The following is a 19737-nucleotide window of genomic DNA, read 5'->3' on the forward strand; positions in this document are numbered from 1 at the left end:
TTTTTTATTTTGGAACATAAACAACAATTTTATGTATCATAAAAGTGAATATATTCATATGAAGTATATTGAAAAAAAATGATAATGTTGATAAACAAAAATGGATAGTGGGATAATGTCTCAATAAGGGATGAAACAATATAATCAACACATAACAAACTTTACTAGGATAAACTCAAACCTGTGACTTTGGTACCATATTAATAAGTGAATTTTAAGCCTAACTCATCCTTACAAAATTGCCTTGTAAGGTGAGGTTTGTAGCCACTTATATATGTAAGTTGGTGTTATCTCTAATAAATGTAGAACCTCTAACATAACTCAATCCTACAAAGTCGACTTGTAAATTGAGATTTGCACCTACTTATATAGTTTATCTTATCTCTAGTTGATATAGGATTTCTTAATGTGGGATTTCTAACAATTAATGCTAGAGGATACCGGAATTTCTAAATTTACTTCTATGGTTGCCAAGATTTCGGTAATTGTTACAACTTAAGGTTAACATTTAAAATTAATTAAACAAACATAGTTACTTATTTTTATTAATAGTTTTTATGTAGTAACTAATACCCATTGACATAGCTTGCAAAAACAACTTAAACGAACTTTTAAGATAATTTTTTCTATATAATCACTTTTCATATTACTTTTTTTCAAATCATACTATCAAACATTCTCTCTTTTTTCTATATATTTTTTTTATAATTTACATCTATTAAGAATAAGTATCATTTACGATGATATCTTACAATATCAATATTAATTATTGGCGTTTTGCTTTAGCTATTGTTGTTGTTACTTTCATTCCAAACCTCAGTGTTGCAAAACAATCTAAAATAGATGGATTGAAAATGAATGTGATTGATCAATGTTGGAGATTGAATCCTGAATGGAGGATGAATCGACCTCAATTAGCAACGTGTTCTATTGGCTACACTGGTAAGATGACAAACAACACTGGGAAAGACCTCGTCCATTATGAAGTTATTGACCCTAGTGATGATCCTATAAGTCCTAAACCTGGGACCTTGAGATATGGAGCTTCTGTAATTCAAAGTAAAGTGTGGATAACATTCCAAAAAGACATGCATATTAAACTCGAAAGACCCCTTCTTATTAGTAGTTTTACAACCATTGATGGTCGAGGTGTTAATGTTGACATTGCTGAAAATGCATGTTTAATGATCTTTAAGGTAATCTCATTCATTAGCTTCTTGTGATAAAATTTGTATGCACTCACATCTTTTCAATTTTTTTTATAGAAGCTAACACTTTTTGAACAACTTCATTTATTTATTTTAATTTTAGGCCACAAATGTAATCATCCATAACATTCGACTTCATCATTGCAAACCTCAAGCTCCAGGGGTTGTGATGGGACCAGAAGGAAAGGTGATTCCTTTGGGCCATGTAGATGGAGATGCAATAAGATTGGTTACTGCTTCAAAGATTTGGATTGATCATAATACACTTTATAATTGTCAAGATGGCTTACTAGATGTAACACGGGGTTCAACTGATGTGACTATATCTAATAATTGGTTTAGAAACCAAGACAAAGTCATGCTTCTTGGACATGATGATGGTTATATAAGAGATCAAAACATGAAGGTTACTCTTGTATACAACCACTTTGGACCTAATTGTAATCAACGCATGCCCAGGTAATTAATTATTAATTTAGTACATAATATACACAAATTTAAATAAATTTCACAATTTTATACTTTCTCGTGAATAAAAACATGTTAGGATTCGTCATGGGTATGCACATGTAGTGAATAATCTTTACTTAGGATGGGTGCAATATGCCATTGGTGGAAGTATGAGACCTAGTCTCAAAAGTGAAGCTAATCTCTTTATAGCACCAACAAAAGGGAGTAAAGAGGTAAGATATTTTAACTTTTCCATTTCAACTACTTAATATTCAATTAATAATACATCACAAAAGTTGGATATGTATGAATAAGTCACTTTAGTAATCTTTTTATTGATTTAATGTGTGAAGGTAACATGGAGAAAAAATAGCCACGGAAATGGAGATGCATGGAAGTTTTATTCACTGAAAGATGCATTTGAGAATGGAGCTTCTTTCACAATGACAAAAGGAGGACATGTGCCAAAACCAAACTATAATGAAGAACAACGTTTTAGTGTTGTTAATGTCAAATATGTAAGATTATTAACTCGTTCATCAGGTGTATTACGATGCACTGCAACATCTTTATGTTGATAGGTAAAAGAATCTTAAAAAAGAAAGAGGTAAGCAATTTTAGCTTTTCCATTTCAACTACTTCATATTCAATTAATAACACATCACAAAAGTTGGATATGCATGAAAAAGTCACTTTAGTAATTTTTTTATTGATTTAATGTGTGAAGGTAACATGGAGAAAAAATAATCACGAATATGAAGATGTATGGAAGTTTTATTCACTGAAAGACGCATTTGAAAGTGGAGTTTCTTTCACAATGACAAAAAGAGGATATGTATCAAAACTAAACTATAATGAAGAACAATGTTTTAATGTTATTAATGTCAAATATGTAAAATTATCAACTCGTTCATCAAGTATATTACGATGCATTACAACCTCTTAATGTTGATAAGTAAAAGAATCTTAAAAGAAAATTCATATTAAATAAAATTTTAGTACAATAAATAAATAATGAGAAATTCATTCCTCCCAAATGTGTTCTATTATATACTAAATGTAATTTTTCATTTATGAATATATGATACATTTTTTTTTATCTATTTTAGTAGTAATAATTTTAGGAAGACATCTAACTCTTCTTTTCTTTTTCCTTATTTATTAATAACATTGGCAGTAATTTAGTCAAGAATTCTGATGCTACACAATTATAGTTTAGGTGAATATTATATATATATATATATATATATATATATATATATATATATATATATTGTAATTTACAATTTCTAAGAATTTAAGAAGACCCTTAAAGAATAAAATCATAAATTAAATTTTATAAATAAACTATGATGAAACACTTCACTTTTTCCAACTGCCATTTTTTCTACTTTACCTTTAGACGTTCAAAGTCTTCCATAAAGACCAGAAAATTATTTTATAAGTATAATTTTTCAACTTCGATTCTGTACAGTAATCAGAAACGTATAAAGTATTTGATCCAAGCATGCGTACACGGAAGATGACACATATAGCATGACCTTCTGTTCATAGTTCCTCTTTAAAATAACTTTGTTTGTTGACAAGGTTTGACTTTAGAAAAGTAATTTAATTTTTCTAAGTCCTTCTCATATATTGTAAGATTAATACAACTCGTATTGCAAGATAAACACAACTCATGTAACAAGTTCAGTAAGTATTTTATCGCAACAATCATTGTTTCTCCTTAATTAATAATTTAACATAACGATATTTTTTTTCCTAATAATTACAAGAAAGTTCTCACTAGAAAAAAAAAACATAATTTATAAATGTTCGTTATATCATATAAGAGATTATAAGAATGTTTTATAAGGAAAGTTGTGTAATTGATCTGATGAATGATTTGGTATGTAAAATCATCTTGAAAATTGTTTTCTTCACAGTGATAAGTTAATGTAATTACTTAGAGTTTTTAGTAGTTTTTGTGTGAGAAAGATTTTATACATAATAGTGTTGAATATATATATATATATATATATATATATATATATATATATTATATAAACAAGTGTTTTGTAGTAATCTCTTATGGTAAAAATAAGAAAGAAATAATTTATGAAATAATCTCTCTTAAAAAAATAGTTTTAATATTTATTTGGTATATCACTAGTTTATGGATAACTGGTAAGACTAATAACACTTGAATAAAGGAAACCTTAGTCATAGGGACAAATATATCAAAATAATCTATTTGAGTTTTTTAGTAAAAGTTTTTGCTACTAATCTTACATTATACTTTTCTATGGATCTATCATGGTGATACTTATTCTTAAATATTCACTTACAACCAATATGTTTTGCTCCTTTAGGAAAACTTACTAAGCTCCAATTAGTATTTTTTTTGGATCAATTCAATTTCAGTCCTAATGGTCTTATCTCACTTATTTGCATCAAAAGCACCAGTTGCCTCTACAAAGTTAGTTAGATCAATTGTCAACGAGATAAGTATAGAAATCATTACTAAAGGAAGTTTACTTCCATTGTCTTTTACTTATTCTCAAACCCTTACACAAGACGTCACTATTATTATAAACAGATTCAAACGTTTCACTAACCTTTAAAGAAAAAACATATTAAAAAAACTCAACATTTTTTGTCTCTACTATAGTATTACGCTTAAGCACATCATTCTTAAGAACAAGAAACTTATAGGTAGTAACATAGCCTAAGAACATGCAATCAAAGGTTTTAGAGTCTATTTTTCTTTTCTTAGGATTAGGTAGCATCACCTTAGCAAGGCACCCCTACACTCTTATATATTTAAGGTTAGGTTGATATCCTCTCCATATCTCATAGGAAGTTTTACTAGTTTTCTTATAAGGTATCTTATTTTGTAAAAAATATGCAGTAAGTAGTGCTTCTCCCCAAAGGTTATCACGTGCACTAAACTAAGCATGACATTCATCATTTTCTTAAGAGTTAAATTTTTTTTTCTTAACTACTTCGTACACTAAATGAATATAGTGAGGTTATTTCATGGATAATACCTTTCTAACAGAAAATTCATTAAAAAGTAGATATTCATCACTTCTATCTGATATAATCCTCTTAATTTTTTTATTTAATTGATTTTCTATTTTTTCTTTATAAGTTAAAAATACATCTAAGGTTTCATCTTTATGTTTGATTAAGTACATTTTGGTGTATCTAGAATAATTATCGATAAAGCGTACAAAATAATTTTTATCTTCTTTAGACATAATTTGTTTTAAATAAGCTAGATCAGTATGAATTAACTTTAACAATCTAGTTTGACAATCTACCGGATAACATGTTTTCTTTGTTATTTAGATATACACATATATCACATTTACTACTTTCTTTATCATGCACATTAATTAATCCTAGTCACTATAATATCATAACATATGAGGAATTCACATATCCTAACCTAGCATGCTACATATCATATGAATCAATAATATAAACAGAAAAACAAGATTCATTAACATTTTCAAAAATATTGAGTACTAAGATACCTTGATCACAATATCTTTTCCTCCACAGAAACATTATTTTTTGTCATTACAATCTTGTCAGACTCAAATGACATTTTAACTCCATCTTTTCCCAATAGTGGTACAAAAATTAAATTAACTCTAATTGATGACATATGTAACACATTACATAAGGCCAAAGTCTTCTCATATGTGAGCTTTAGAAGAAATTTCTTTTTTTCTAGAAGAGGAGTTGTCCTAGAATCATCAAGATAAATGTGTTCTTCATCATCCCCAATACTAGCCTAGGAGGTAGAGGCATTTATACTTGCATATATAGCACGAGAGTCTGTCACTCACTTGCTTACATTGGTCATCAAATCTACTTTTGAAACAACCTTAACTATAATATCATCTCTTTCTCCTATATTTTCCCTAAAAGGATTTTCGTTTATTTACTCTACATCTGCATTGTGGTGCATGATTGCCCAACTTTCCACAAGAAGTAATTTCCCTACTTAAAGGTGGGGTCACATCCATTAGGATGAGATTTTCAAAAATTATTTTTCCTTTTGTAATTAGGTTTGTGTTCATACATTTTGGGAGTAGGTTTGACTTCTACCATATTTTCTTTTGTAGACAAAGTTTTGGCCTTTGCAGTAGCAAACTGCTTCTTGTTGGTATCTTTAATAATTATGTGTATAATGAGATATATAAACAACATTTGCTTATGTTTGTATTTCATTTGTTGTTTGTGATTAGTCCAAGATGACGATAGTTTCTCGATCAGAAATTTTGGAACAAAATTCATCAGGTAGAAGTATGTTCTTCGCTTTTTTATATCTTCAAGCAACGTGTGGTACTCATTGATTTGAGACTTTATGTCCTTATCTTCGATTATTTTCGAATGATAATAGTTTCCTATGACAAACTAACAACATCTTCAGTAGTGTATTAGAGAATCAATGAATCCCAAATGTCTTTTACTTCCTTATTGGAACAGTACACATCGAATAAATAATTAAAAAGTGCACTAAGTAAAGTATATTGACCTACCTTGTTTGCATGAATTCAATCTTCAACTTGTTTTGAATTTGAAGAGAGATTAGAGTCGGGTTTTAGAGATGAAAAAGCAGCAGCAACTCCATGCATGTCTAAAAGTATAGAAACACATTATTGCCAATGTCGAAAGTCCTGTCCTGAGAAGACTTTGATTTTTAACACATTTGATAATGGTTTCGCAAAGACCATTTGAATTTTTAAAAACAATGTTTAGATTCTTCAGGATTAGGTTGTTAATGTCAACCATATGTTATCAAGATTGTTGTAAATTACTGACAAAGTCACGAACAAAATTTCCTAAGACGTGTAGATCCATTATTCTTAAGGACTTATTCATAGTGTGTTGTACAAGTCTCCCAGGTTACAACACGAACTTCACAAATATTTTGAGGATAACAAAATGAATAAGTAATCTCTTAAGGAATAAAAAAAAAAAAAACCCAAGAAGAAGGAGAACAAAGAGATGAGAGGGGAAGAGCTTAAGAAGTTAACTGTGAGAAGGAGTGCTCGAGATTGCATATCTATAAGAGAGTGCTTAAGAAGCATATTCTATGAGAAAGAGCTCATCTAAGAGGTTCTATGAAAGGGAGCTCTTTGAGTGTTTATTTGAGAGAGTCCATCCAAATGTATTTTGTGCATTTGGAATGTGTCTTGATCCTTTATTTATAGAGTAGGATGAGAAAAGAGTCTGAAAGGTCCACGATATATGGAAGAATCCCACACCTTGTGGTTTAATGTGACCATTCGACAAGCATGAAATGCTGAAGAAATCTCGAGTCTTGTTGAAGAAAGGTTTGACTAGAAGTTTGTTAGAACAACCAACAGAACCGAGTACACAAAAGCTCAATCACACAAACTTGATCTTAGGAACTCAGTCATGGGAGTTCAACGACGAAAACTTATCTTCTTTTCCTACCACATCATCAAGGACAATTCCTTAATAGTTTGGTCCATATTGTTAGGTACAAACAAAGTCTCACATAAAAAAAAAAAATAAGAGATGAACATGGATTTATATACACATAAAATACCTCCATTGGAAAGAAGCCTTTTGAAGTGGTACCAAAAACAAATCCGTAAAAGTTTGACTCAAAACGGACAATATCTCATCAGTGTGAAAATCTATGTAGTGACATTTATGTGTGTATATTAAACCTCCCTACACATATAGGATCATTTGAGTTCTATGTTTCTAATAATATCTTATCTGTTCGGTTCCAGAATGTAAACATATATAGGAATTATGAGCGATAGGCAAAAATTAAGAATCACGAGACATATAGGATCATTTGAGTTCTATGTTTCTAATAATATCTTATCTGTTCGGTTCCAGAATGTAAACATAGGAATTAAATTAAGAATCACGATAACAACTCTAAAGGGATTCATAAGAAAAACTCATTCTCAGGTGAAGAGAAACTCATGTTTTGCACTGAGGAGATATCATACATACCCAACACAAAAGTAATTGAGCTTACATTACGTACGTAATCAAGGCGAGAAATATTATATAAAAAAAATTGCATATATATTGTCTGAATAATCAAATCATCTTTTTTTTCAATTACTTTTTGTTCGCCTAAATGCGTCATTTTTTCTCTGCTGAAATTGTCACTTCATTTATCATATTCAGAACAAAATATATCACAAAAAGTGTTTACTTAAAGCATTCCTATGCAAAAAATTTAATGATAAAATCAACAATAATATTTTCTAACATGGCTTCTTGTGACATTAAAGATCTTAAATCAGTTCTTATAAATTTTAACTTTTGAAAATCTGCTTTCATATTGGTATTGCATTATCAAGTACAGTTAGTACGATCCTATAAGCAATTAAAACATGTGAATAACAAACCCAACTAAAGAATGTCAATAGATATAATTAACTCAAGCAAAGTCATTTTTAATACTTTCAATTCAAGAAAATATCATCCAGATTAACAATGGATAAATTATACGAGAAAAGATAGAGTGAACATTATCACAACATTTTCTTAACTAATTATCTTCTAATAAATATTTTCTTATAATATTATTTTAGTTGTTTGTATTTATTTTTCATTATTAACATTGACATTTAAAAAAAAAAAAGCATAGAATTAGAACAGGAGACACAACATAGCAAAATTAGAAGATAGGAATAACTCCACGTTTTTCTTCACACACACAGCCCACTTAATTTTGTTCAATCTTTCCAATATTTCTTCTCTGCTTAGCTACCTTCTTCCTCTCATTTCCCTTCCCTTCCTTTCACTCACATTCCTTTCTATCATACCAAAATAACCGTAAGTCTATCTGCAGAATTTTCCTGTTTTATTTCTTTCATCATATTCCAAAAAATTGGAATAGTTGCTCAGATATCACATCTGAAAAATAATAAATTTGATGAATAACGGGGTTTTGCTTTAAGCTTGGGAGGGAATATCAATACAAAGGAAGAGTTCTTTGGGGAAACATTGTCTAGCACCCTTTTATACTTGTTTGGAAAACTTCTAAAGGTTTAATCATGACACTATTTGGTAGTGGGTTGCAGAAAGTACCTCTCTGGTCATAGGGGTAAAGCTTATGTAGATTTGTCCATCCTCCAACTATATATATACAAAAATATTGTACCTGGAGTTGCAGTCTACATTATTCATGTAAATTATCGTTAATATGAAATAACACTGCTCAAATATTAAAATAGAAAAGAGAAACAAAAGCCTTTTGAAACAAGTTATGAAATTTGGTATCCCAGTAGAGACTATTGGCCTGTGGGCGCTTTGGTTCATACAGACATTCAAAGATCCATAAATTGAAAATGGAAACAAGACAGATCGGGAAAATTTAAGCAGCGTTTATTTATAAAATCTGAACAACCAAATTGCCTAATCAAAGTTCTGAATATTACCAAAATTCCCAGTTAAACAACCAATAATTTATGAATCACAGTCAGTGCTTTGGTTTATAATGAAACTTACCTGAGCCTGACCTAGAAAATGGAAATGATAACAGTCTGCAAAATAAACGCAGAACTGACTGATAAGACTAGAACAAGATTACTGAAGGATACCGCACTTTGAAATAGACATGCAAGTCAACAAGGCAATGCCTCCCATTCAAGGTTTTCACCAGCAAACATGGGAACAATGTCTCCAATTGGAAATGAAAAACAATCAGGTACTTTCCAAGGAGCTTTCCTCAGTTTAATCTTTGACTTATTTCTGGGGAGGCCATAGAAGTCAGGCCCATTAAAGCTTGTAAAAGCCTCCAGCTTATCAAGTGCCCCGGCCTAAAATTGCACCAATTTCACAAAGAATTTTAAGACGTAAATCCAAAAACTTTCAGAAAGCATGCAAAATATGATAACCATACCACATACTCATATAAGCATATTACCATACAAACACGCGAGAAATATGTCAAAATTACGGACATGTGATGCATTATCAGATATCACCATCACCTCTAACATACTGTATTACTTGTTTTGCAAACCATGGACAATAATATTTTCGCTTCCAATCACAAATTTTCATTTCTAACTATTCTCACAAACTGTGAATATTGCAATTGAGTGATACAAAACCACCCTTCTGAAATCTACCCAGATGCACATTAGTGAAATGAAGTGTTACCTCTTCAAAAACCTTGGCATATAGTGATAGAGCTACCGGGGAGTTGTATATCCCAGCACATCCACATGAACATTCCTTTCTTCGCCTATCATGTGGTGCACTATCAGTTCCAAGGAAAAATCGTTTACTTCCACTAGTAACAGCCGAAACAATAGCCTGTCCTAAATAAGAAAAAGAAAACAAAAATGAGCTAAGATGACAAGGATATGTACAGTTTCTTAAAATTATCAACGTGATGATCCTTGTCCCTAGTGACATTTCCTCAAACCTAACTTAGGAATTATTACAGCATAAGGACTGAGACTCTTCAGTATACTGTGTAGCACGTACTGTGTGCTACACAGTGCAATTAAAATTTATGAAGTACAATTTGTTTCTTGAAAAGACCATTCAATGCACTTCAGAACATATTTATGTTTGCCCAATCAAATCAAACAGGAATCTAATTAATTTAATTAACAGAGTGTAAGACCAAGAAAATTACAAAAAAAAATATATATGATTTAAATTATTTCACCAATCTTCCAAATTCGACTGAATCATTGGTTCAGATTGTAAACTAAGAAGTGTGGTATAACACCTGGAAGATGTTGAAATTTAATAGATTGTACAGGAACGAAAAGAAAGTTACATACTATGGATCTCTCTTTTGAGCACTGGAAGACAGTAATTGTGAGGCTGTAAGCCACCTTGGAACAAAGCATTACGATTCAGAAGAAGATGTTGTGGTGTTACGGTTGCTGCTACNAAACCTTACAAATATAGCAAATCATGAGAATAATTTTAAAATTAAANAGTACAACACAATGATAAATTAGTTTTTACTAGAAATTTAGTTAGTTACCTTCTTTGCAAGACTCTACAAATTTAACAGCATCTGCAGTAGTAATATGCTCCATTACAACCTTCAGCTTTGGAAGCCTTTGAACTAAAGGCTGCAAAATTGTTTCAATAAAGACCTTTTCTCGGTCAAAAATATCTACATCTGAATTTGTAACCTCTCCGTGAACCTGTAGTGTATAGTGATAAGAAAGTATAATGTAAACTTATAAGTTTTACATATTAAATAAAGGGCAAACGTAAAGAATGAAGGATGCCACTAGCCACCACTGACTGCCACAAGCACCCCCCAGCTCATGGTTAAGTGCCGAAGAGTTAGTAGATGTTTTCAAAGGGAACTTCCTCCAAAATCGGTATCCAACATACCATCTAGTACATGCATTCTATTAAATGGTTAAAATAATTCATGAAAACGTGACATATTAGCAGTGATTTGAATTAAGAAGGAAAACATGAAACGTAAGTATGAAATACATTCTTAACCGTCAATATAAGAACCTTAAACATAGATACAAACACACACAATTGGGTGGGGAAAGAAAATGTAAAGAAATAAACAAAAGAAAAACCACAAATTTAAATTACCAATAATGGTAAATTTTGCTCAACCATTTCCTCGAGAACAGAAAAACAATTTCCAAAAAGATCTGTAACACCATCTTGGGAATTCGTAGTGGCACCAGCAGGATACAACTTCACACCATACACAAGTCCACTTTTTTCTGTCAAAGTAAGTAGCATAATCAAGTACTGTACTATGATGAATAAGGATTTGGAGGAACAAAACCAGATAGATGAGCATAGAGGGTGCCTTGCAGTCTAATCAAATGATTAATGAACATTTATTATCATGACCACATGGCCCATCTTAAAGACATTTGTTACAGGATCAAACATTACGTGTTAGACAATTGCATTGCAAGAAATATTAGACTGATCAATAATAGGTAAAAGAAGATGACAGAAGCCTGTTTTAACGACATTAAGAACAAAACTTACATATATATAAATAGACACACAAATTAAAGTTATGGATACGAGTAAAACTTTTTTCTCTTCATATTACATAGATAATAAACATTTTTTAAACTACTGCATTCCGCTAATTAGACTCACTTGCAAGTTTAATCTCATCGGGCGTAGTCAAGTCTGTGAGGTAAAGTGTCATGAGAGGAGTGAAGTTGCTATCTGTAGGTATTGCTTTCAAAATGGACTCTCGATAAGTGACAGCGGCAGATGTGGTAGTGATGGGTGGTTTCAAATTTGGCATCACAATAGCCCTTCCAAAATTCTTAGCACTGTAAGCAATAATCTGAATTAGAACTTTTGTGAACTCAATGTGAATACAATAAACAAGAAGGATGACATACTATACAGAGATGCACAATACAAGCCTTTCTCACATTGACCTCAAAAGATTAGGAAAGAGTAAAGCATCAACAATATCAATAATCTTGTCCCACTATGTAAAGTCAGCTCACAGATCACACAATGCAATTATTAGGTTCGAGTACAAGCTAAATTTAAAGATATTCAACATGAAATCTCTTAATAATTTCCTCCAATGTCTTTATTGATCTCCCTCTTCCCCTTTTAACAGGGCTTAAAACTATGTGATCTACTCTCCTTATTAGTGCCTCAAGTGGCATTTAAATGTCCAGACCACCTTTTCGATTTTCTATATTTTTTCCTCAATAGGAGTCAAACCAATTCTTCCTACAATCATTTACATAGTATCTTCTTGCCTGACCACACACATTAACGTACTTATTTATGCTACTGCTACTTTTGTTTTGCCCTTTTAAAGCACAACATTCACTGTCATAGAGCATAGTTTATCTTGCAGTTTAATAAAACTTTCCTTTGAGCTAGAGAAATATTTAACAGCCTCGAATAACCCTCGATGTCTTTCTCCATTTAACCAGCCGTCTTATATCTTGTGTGCGAAATCCCCATTAACTTTTCTGTGACATGCTATCATTTTGTACTATATATATATATATATATATATATATATATATATATATATATATATATATATATATATATATATATATATATATATATNATATATATATATATATATATATATATATATATATATATATATATATATATATATATATATATATATATATATATATATATATATATACACACACACACACACACTACATACTGAAACTTAGAAATTTGTAACATGAAAGTTTCTAATATTTACCTCTACATCATTTCTTTTTTACCTCTTACTAAAAAGCAAGGCATAACTCCTAAAATAGCACAGTACAACTGAGGATTGTTTTATAGAATGCAAGTAAATTAACCTGTGAGGGAGGACAGCTTCAAGAAGAGAACCATCACGAAGGTGAAGATGCCAATCATCAGGTTGCGTAATAGTGAGCTCCATCTTAAAGCCGATGAACTGTTTTTTATTACAATCTTAATAACTGTTAGGGAAGGGTAAAAAAAAAAGCACTAGAGTAATTAGTGTCAAAGAGAGCAATAAATGACGGCGGCGCCTCTCTCGGCGACGACTCTCATGGCGGCGACTCTAATGGCATCGACGTACCTGACGGTGGCGCGGTCTCGACGTGCCTGACCTCTCGTGCGAGCCTTGTTCGTGGGTCGTAACAGATCTGGGCTTTTTATTGGGTTGGAATTGGGACCAGTTTTCTAACCCAAAACTTTAGCCCATTTTTATTTTAAAAACATATTAAAGCCTAATTACTAAATGGTAACTTTCGTTAATGAAAAAAAAAAAACACGTGATTCTAGAAATTGCCACTGCTCTGAAAAATTAAAAAGAAATAAAGTGACTCTGTAGATGAAGAAAACTGACATTGCATAGAAAATTAAAGAAACATGACTATTTATTCATATAATAAAGATTTTAGATAATTTAAATATTTACTTTTCTTTTTATCTTTTGAAATATTTTATAAAGATAAAATCTTGATAGAACATAATTTTCAAAGCAGACAGAATGAAATCCAAGGAAATTAAAAAAGAAAAAGTAATAACTTGGGGGTACTGTTATTCTATCCCTTTTTCAGAAGTTGAGAGTAGACGACGAAGTATCCTGATATCTTGATACAATTTATCAATAGTCAACTAGTATTTCTTTTTTCAGTAATCACTTCCAAATATATTTTTATCTATTGTTTTTTAATTCAAATTTTTTATTTATTTAGCTAATAAACTGGGTATAAACAATTAATTAATATGTTGAATTAATGTATAATAATTTGTGTAACAATTTAGAAAATAGAATATTAGAGTTGATAAATGTATTAAAATAATAAGATCGAATATTTTATTTTAAAATATATTCATAATATAAATATAATTTTCTAAATTCGTGGCATTACTTAAAACACACTCTATCTCTCTAGAACTCTTTCTCTTTGTTTCCTCTTAATTTCTCTAAGTGTTCTTTCTCCTAAGTCATTTGTTTAATGATCAGGAGGTGCCTAGACGATTACGACGTCAAGGTCTACAAATGTAACCTATCAATTTTTGTTTTAGAACAAGTAAGTTTCTATTCATTTTTACCTTTTAGCTTTGGTCCAGGGTCATGCATGGAAACTGTTTTGCATGTATCATTTGGCCTTCCTTTCTTGTTTTTGGTTGATTTAGAGTTATAAGGACTCTATCCGTTTTCAATTTAGTGTCTTGTATTATCGTCTAGAGATTCATTGCGTTTCAAGCAATCAACGAAATGTTTCTTTGAGTTGGACAGTTTATTGTGAGGTAAGGGAAGGTAGAGATGTCTTAGATTATGTTTGTTTATATTAAAATAGAATTTATAGGAATAATATGATGTATTAGATGAAATTGTGATAGTAGTATAGTATTTGATAGGTGCAAATAACGATATTTCGGTGTGAATTTAATGTTCTATGATGTTATGAATATGTGTGATGAAGTTGTGTTGTTTTTTGAAATTGAATTAAAAATGATTGTGATGAGAAATGGTGAAATTCTTTGGTTTTAGGCCTAAAAAAGGGTTTGTATGTGAGTTTGAGAATCTAGGGCTGATGTGAGGAAACTATGGTCTAGATGTTGTCATGGGGTAAATTAGGACTTGTTAGGAGGGCTAGATGGTTGAAAACTATTATGTAGCAAATGGAGAGTTTATATTTGAAGTTTCCAAGTGTTTTTGGTGTAAAAAGTGGGTTTTGAGTAGTGAGATTTTGATGTAGTGAGTATAAACTATTTTGGAAGGTTAGAGGTTTGTCAGTATACCTATTAGGACTTGTCTAGGTACTAAAACCAGTAAAATCTGTCATGGAAGTGATATTGACTTCATAAGCTGAGTTTCTAGTCCATTTTAAAGGTTTTAGGTGTTGGGAATTGAAAGTATGATAGTTGGGATGAAACTGAGGTATTTAGGCATGTTATCTAGTGTATTAAGACTTGTCCATATTGTTAGATAGTTGATATTAACTGTTGTAAGAGATAAAACTGAGTTTAGGCACTTTTGAGTTGTTAAGTTGGTTTGGTACATCTAATTCTTGTCCAAATGAGCAATGTAAAATCTTTACTTTCATTTATAAACATGTTTTTGTATCAATATTAGTGTTACAAATCCTAAATGATCATTTGAATATGTCTAAGATGCACCAAAACCGGAAAAAATCAGGTTACTGTCAAAAACTGATAAGAATAATCAATTATCTCACTTGATAATCAATAATTCTAGTCAGATGGTCATATTTTCCTCAAAGCTCTCAACAATAATCAATTATCATATCACATATGATAATTAATTATTGTCGTCCAAAAATCATCTCAAGTGCTACTAAGTGTCACTGCACCAATTTTGGAACGTGTTGTCTACACCATGGCCATTTTCGATGTGGGGGATAGATGTCATTGGAGCTATAGAGCCAAAGGCGTCAAATGGACATCGTTTCATACTAGTTGCAATCGATTATTTCACCAAATGGGTTGAAGCTGCTTCTTATGCCAACGTGACCAGAAAGGTGGTGACCAGATTCATAAAAAAGGAGTTAATCTACAAATACCGGCTCCCTAACAAGATCATCACTGATAATGCCACCAACCTGAACAACCAGATGATGGTGGAGTTATGTGAGGAGTTCAAAATTCATCATCTTAATTCTTCTCCTTACCGTCCAAAGATGAATGGGGTAGTAGAGGCTGCTAATAAGAATATCAAGAAAATTGTGCAGAAGATGGTGGTCACCTATAAAGATTGGCACGAAATGCTTCCTTTCGCTTTACATGGATATTGCACATCAGTACAAACATCAACCGGGGCAACACCTTTCTCGCTTGTGTATGAGATGGAAGCAGTACTTCCACTTGAGGTGGAAATTCCATCCTTACAGGTGTTAATGGAAACCCAATTAGAGGAAGCTGAGTGGGTTCAAGCCTGATTCGACCAACTCAATCACATAAAAAAAAAAAAAAAAAGACATTCGAATCTGTCGCAACCGGAATCGCGACGGGACGATTATCCAAAAAAAGAAATGGGTTTGAAAGAGAGATTTGGAGTCGCCACCATAGTTTATTCTGGAAAACTACGGAAAAACCATAAAATGATAAGGTTTGGTCTACAAAAACCAGATTTCTAGATTCGGGAGTCGGTTACTTGTAGGAAAACCAACTTTATTGGTCTATAACACCTGCTCGAAGGCAGTACCTTTAATTAAATACGCGAATATGATGTGGTTTTCAAAATGTTTAATTATCCCCCGAAAAGCACTATAAAGAAACAAAAGATATTTTTTAATTTATGAGAAATTATTGAGAAAATTTGTTTGGAAAAAATTTGGATTTTTGGGAAGTGAATCTGACAAAGGCTGACCTTGCTCCTACGTATCTCCACTTTTGATGGAGAATCAAGGATCATATAGTTCTGGCTGAAAGATTGTTTGTTTGTTTGAAAATGTGAGTGTTTTATATTTTTGGTATTTTTATGTAAGCAAGAGAAAATGTTTTTTAGCACAAGGACGATGTGAGCGATCACACATGTGCTTAACCTTTAAAATATTTTTTTGATATTTTTTTATAAAAGAAAGGGAAAAGGTTTTTAGCACAAGGACGATGCGAATGATCACACATATGCTTAACCTTTAAACATTTTTTGATTATTTTCTAAAAGAAAGATAAAAGGTTTTTAGCACAAAAACGATGTGAGCTATCACACATGTGCTTAACCTTTAAAACATTTTTGTGTTGTTTTTAACATTTATATATTTAAAAAAATAGATGGATGTTTAGAAAATGAATAAATAAATAAATGAAAACGAAAAATAAAGATAAAACAAAATAAAAAGTAAAATGATAAAATAAAAAAAACAAAATAATAAATAAATAAAAGGTGTAGAGGTGTCTAGATAAATAAAAAAAAGGGTGTGGAAGTGCTTAAATAAGAAAACGGATGTCCAAACTATTTTTATAAAGGATTGGGCTTAAGCCCAGAAGAAAAGGGGGTGAAAAGGGAAAAAAAACGGGGTGTGCAAACTAATTTTGTTTCTATTAGAAGACTGGGCCTATGCCCAAGTCGAAATGGGGTGAAAATATGAACAAAGTGGGTGTAGCAAAGTTTTGTTTTGAAATGGACTTGAGCCCAAAGAGAAGGGGGTGCGAAATGGAAGCAGAGGGGGTGCGGAAGAAAATTGTTTCTTTTTTAAAAAAAAATTGCCAGCCCAGGCACCCAAGCCCAAAGCTATCTAGAAACCTCAAGGGGTTCGAACCTCCTCACCCCATTCTCCACTCCAACACCTCAGAGACTCCAAGTCTTTCTCCGCACCTACTTGCCTGGGGTTGGGGTCACCTCCCCCGAACGCGTCATGCCGCCGCTCCCCTCCGACAGCCACCGCGTCCACCCGGCCAGCCTTGGCGACGCCGGCGTTATCGCTTCCATCCGGCCAGCCACCGCGCCACCACCTTCTCTCTCCCTCTTCGTCTCGCACAGCCATCCACTGAGCCAACACCGCCGCGCGACCACGTTCCGCCAAGCTCTGGCCGTTATCGGTGGCTCCGGTCACCGCTAGGAATCCTACCGGCGTCAAGGCAACTATCCCCCTATTCGCCCTTTTCTATTCCGGGTTGGGATGGGGTTCGAATGGGTGAATGGAATGGTTCTGGTGAAGATGAAAATACTGTTTTGTTATTTTTCCTTTCTGTTGTATCTTTCTGGCAAGTATCAGTTTAATGATTCAAGTTCATTGTTGATGACTGGAGATGGACAGAGATGAGGGAGGATAGTTTTATTGTCTGTTATGGTCTTTTCTGTTTTGTTAATGCAGGGAGCCGATCATGGCGTAACAAGGAAAATGAAACTAGGGATGTGATATGCCTTGGACGGTGACGGAGAAAGAGGGACATCCACACCATAATCATATTCAAACAGAGCAATGCCGAGCATAAAAAATACATACAATACATACAATGCAGCGAGCTTTGAAGGAGTAAGGATGCTTACCTGTTGAAGCCCCGCTTGTTTTGGTCAGCTTCGAACTTCCGGTAGTCTCTTCCTCCTCCTTCTGGCTGGCACCCTTCTCTGCAGGTGTAAATGAAGATGTCCTCCCAAGAAATGGATGATCCTCTTCTCAGTAGTGCGGAGCGTTTTTTATGCTTCCTAGTGTACTAACTACAAACGCACTCTAAACCTTTTCTTTCTCTTTTTTTTAGCTACATTAATTATATAAAACAAAACAAAAAAATCAAAAATAATAAAAAAAATTTAAAATAAAAATAAAAATAAACTAAATCTAAAAAATAAAAAAAAGGGTAAAAATAAAAAAAAACAAAAATTAATAATTATAAAAGGAAAAGTAAATAAAATAAAATAATAAATATAAAAAAGATAAAATAAAATAAAATAAATAAAAAGAAAGGCAATAAAAATAAAAAATAAAAACGAAAATAAAAATAAATAAATAAATGCTAAAAACGCGTTATAACGAAATAAATCCAAAAATCAATTCGGACGAAATTTGATATTGAAGATTTTACTTGATAATATGACAAAGTGATGTTTTCATATTATATAATAAAAGATAAATAAAGATAGAAATACTAATTTCGTCTTGATTTCTAAGGAGGAAGAATGAAGGAAGGTGAACTCGAAACATAAGATTAGCCAAATCCAAAAAGGTGAGATTGCAATAAAAGGACTTGACCCTTGCCTAGCAGAGGGTCAATATCGCAGAAAAACTAAAGGTGCCAGATAAAATTGGGCTTAAGAAATGTTAGTCCAAAGTTGTACTTGAGAGAAATGAGGTGTACATACCTCGTGGAAGGTGTAATAACCCAATGGATGAATGAATGAGGTGTAACAACCTCGCGGAAGGTGTAATAACCCTAAGGATGAATGAATTAGGTGTAGCAACCTCGTGGAGGGTGTAACAACCCTATGGATGCACGAATGAGGTGTAACAACCTCGTGGAGGGCGTAACAACCCTATGAGTGACTGAATGATGTGAGGTGTACCAACCTCGTAGAAAGGGTGTATCAACTCTATGGATGAATGATAATGATGCGAGGTGTACCAACCTCGTGAAAAGGGTGTACCAACCCTATGGATGAATGATAATGATGTGAGTTGTACCAACCTCATGAAAAGGGTGTACCAACCCTATGGATGAATGTAATGATATGAAGTGTACCAATCTCGTGGAGGGTGTAACAACCCTATGGANTGTACCAACCTCATGAAAAGGGTGTACCAACCCTATGGATGAATGTAATGATATGAAGTGTACCAATCTCGTGGAGGGTGTAACAACCCTATGGATGAATGATGTGAGGTGTACCAACCTCATGAAAAGGGTGTACCAACCCTATGGATGAATGATGTGAGGTGTACCAACCTCATGAAAAGAGATATTATTATGTAACTTAAGTAGATATTATTATGCAACTTTTGCAGTCATTTACTAAAGGGGAAAATAGATTATATTATGAAGATTATAGATAGGAGCAAGATTTGGACAAATACGATTATTTTTGGAGGTTGAATATTTGCCAAAATTGAAGACAAAGATTTTATGAAGTAGTAATGACAATTGTTTTGGATTTGAAGACAAAGTAAACATGTTCAAC

General features: G+C 32.2%; 3 protein-coding genes across 6 annotated transcripts; 2 read left to right on the plus strand and 1 right to left on the minus strand.

Moving 5' to 3' along the window:
- Positions 1-740: 740 nt before the first annotated feature.
- On the plus strand, positions 741-2236 carry LOC106755392 (probable pectate lyase 4). The gene is made up of 4 exons (XM_014637540.1): positions 741-1196; positions 1312-1667; positions 1756-1891; positions 2012-2236. Exons 1-4 carry the CDS (start codon positions 741-743, stop codon positions 2234-2236), a joined length of 1173 nt encoding a protein of 390 aa, XP_014493026.1.
- A 6669-nt stretch (positions 2237-8905) lies between these two features.
- Positions 8906-18328, minus strand: LOC106755370 (dihydroorotase, mitochondrial). 3 transcript variants are annotated; one of them, XM_014637515.2, is made up of 8 exons: positions 18115-18328; positions 12983-13080; positions 11775-11956; positions 11244-11380; positions 10663-10828; positions 10454-10570; positions 9819-9979; positions 8906-9472 (listed from the first exon to the last, which is right to left on the minus strand). In XM_014637515.2, exons 2-8 carry the CDS (start codon positions 13063-13065, stop codon positions 9278-9280), a joined length of 1041 nt encoding a protein of 346 aa, XP_014493001.1. In that variant the 5' UTR covers positions 13066-13080; positions 18115-18328; the 3' UTR covers positions 8906-9277. The 3 variants fall into 3 exon arrangements, with proteins under 3 accessions (XP_014493001.1, XP_014493000.1, XP_014493002.1); XM_014637514.2 differs by lacking the exon at positions 18115-18328 and adding an exon at positions 13228-13342; XM_014637516.2 differs by lacking the exon at positions 18115-18328 and adding an exon at positions 13228-13342 and having other exon boundaries at positions 12983-13105.
- LOC111241245 lies at positions 17011-18116 on the plus strand. Of its 2 annotated transcripts, none has more exons than XM_022778278.1 (2): positions 17011-17828; positions 17939-18116. In XM_022778278.1, the coding sequence occupies exons 1-2, from the start codon at positions 17182-17184 to the stop codon at positions 17955-17957; spliced, it is 666 nt and encodes a 221-aa protein (XP_022633999.1). In that variant the 5' UTR covers positions 17011-17181; the 3' UTR covers positions 17958-18116. The 2 variants fall into 2 exon arrangements, with proteins under 2 accessions (XP_022633999.1, XP_022634000.1); XM_022778279.1 differs by having other exon boundaries at positions 17011-17702.
- Positions 18329-19737: the final 1409 nt, after the last annotated feature.

Source organism: Vigna radiata, unplaced genomic scaffold (genome assembly GCF_000741045.1).
Source record: "Vigna radiata var. radiata cultivar VC1973A unplaced genomic scaffold, Vradiata_ver6 scaffold_253, whole genome shotgun sequence".
In the NCBI taxonomy this organism is placed as follows: Eukaryota; Viridiplantae; Streptophyta; class Magnoliopsida; order Fabales; family Fabaceae; genus Vigna; species Vigna radiata.

Coding starts and splice junctions, on each gene's coding strand:
- LOC106755392 (XM_014637540.1), top strand. CDS start 741: ATGATATCTTACAATATCAATATTAATTATTGGCGTTTTGCTTTAGCT. Junction 1,197..1,311: donor CATGTTTAATGATCTTTAAG/GTAATCTCATTC, acceptor TTTTAATTTTAG/GCCACAAATGTAATCATCCA. Junction 1,668..1,755: donor TGTAATCAACGCATGCCCAG/GTAATTAATTAT, acceptor AAAACATGTTAG/GATTCGTCATGGGTATGCAC.
- LOC111241245 (XM_022778278.1), top strand. CDS start 17,182: ATGCCCAAGTCGAAATGGGGTGAAAATATGAACAAAGTGGGTGTAGCA.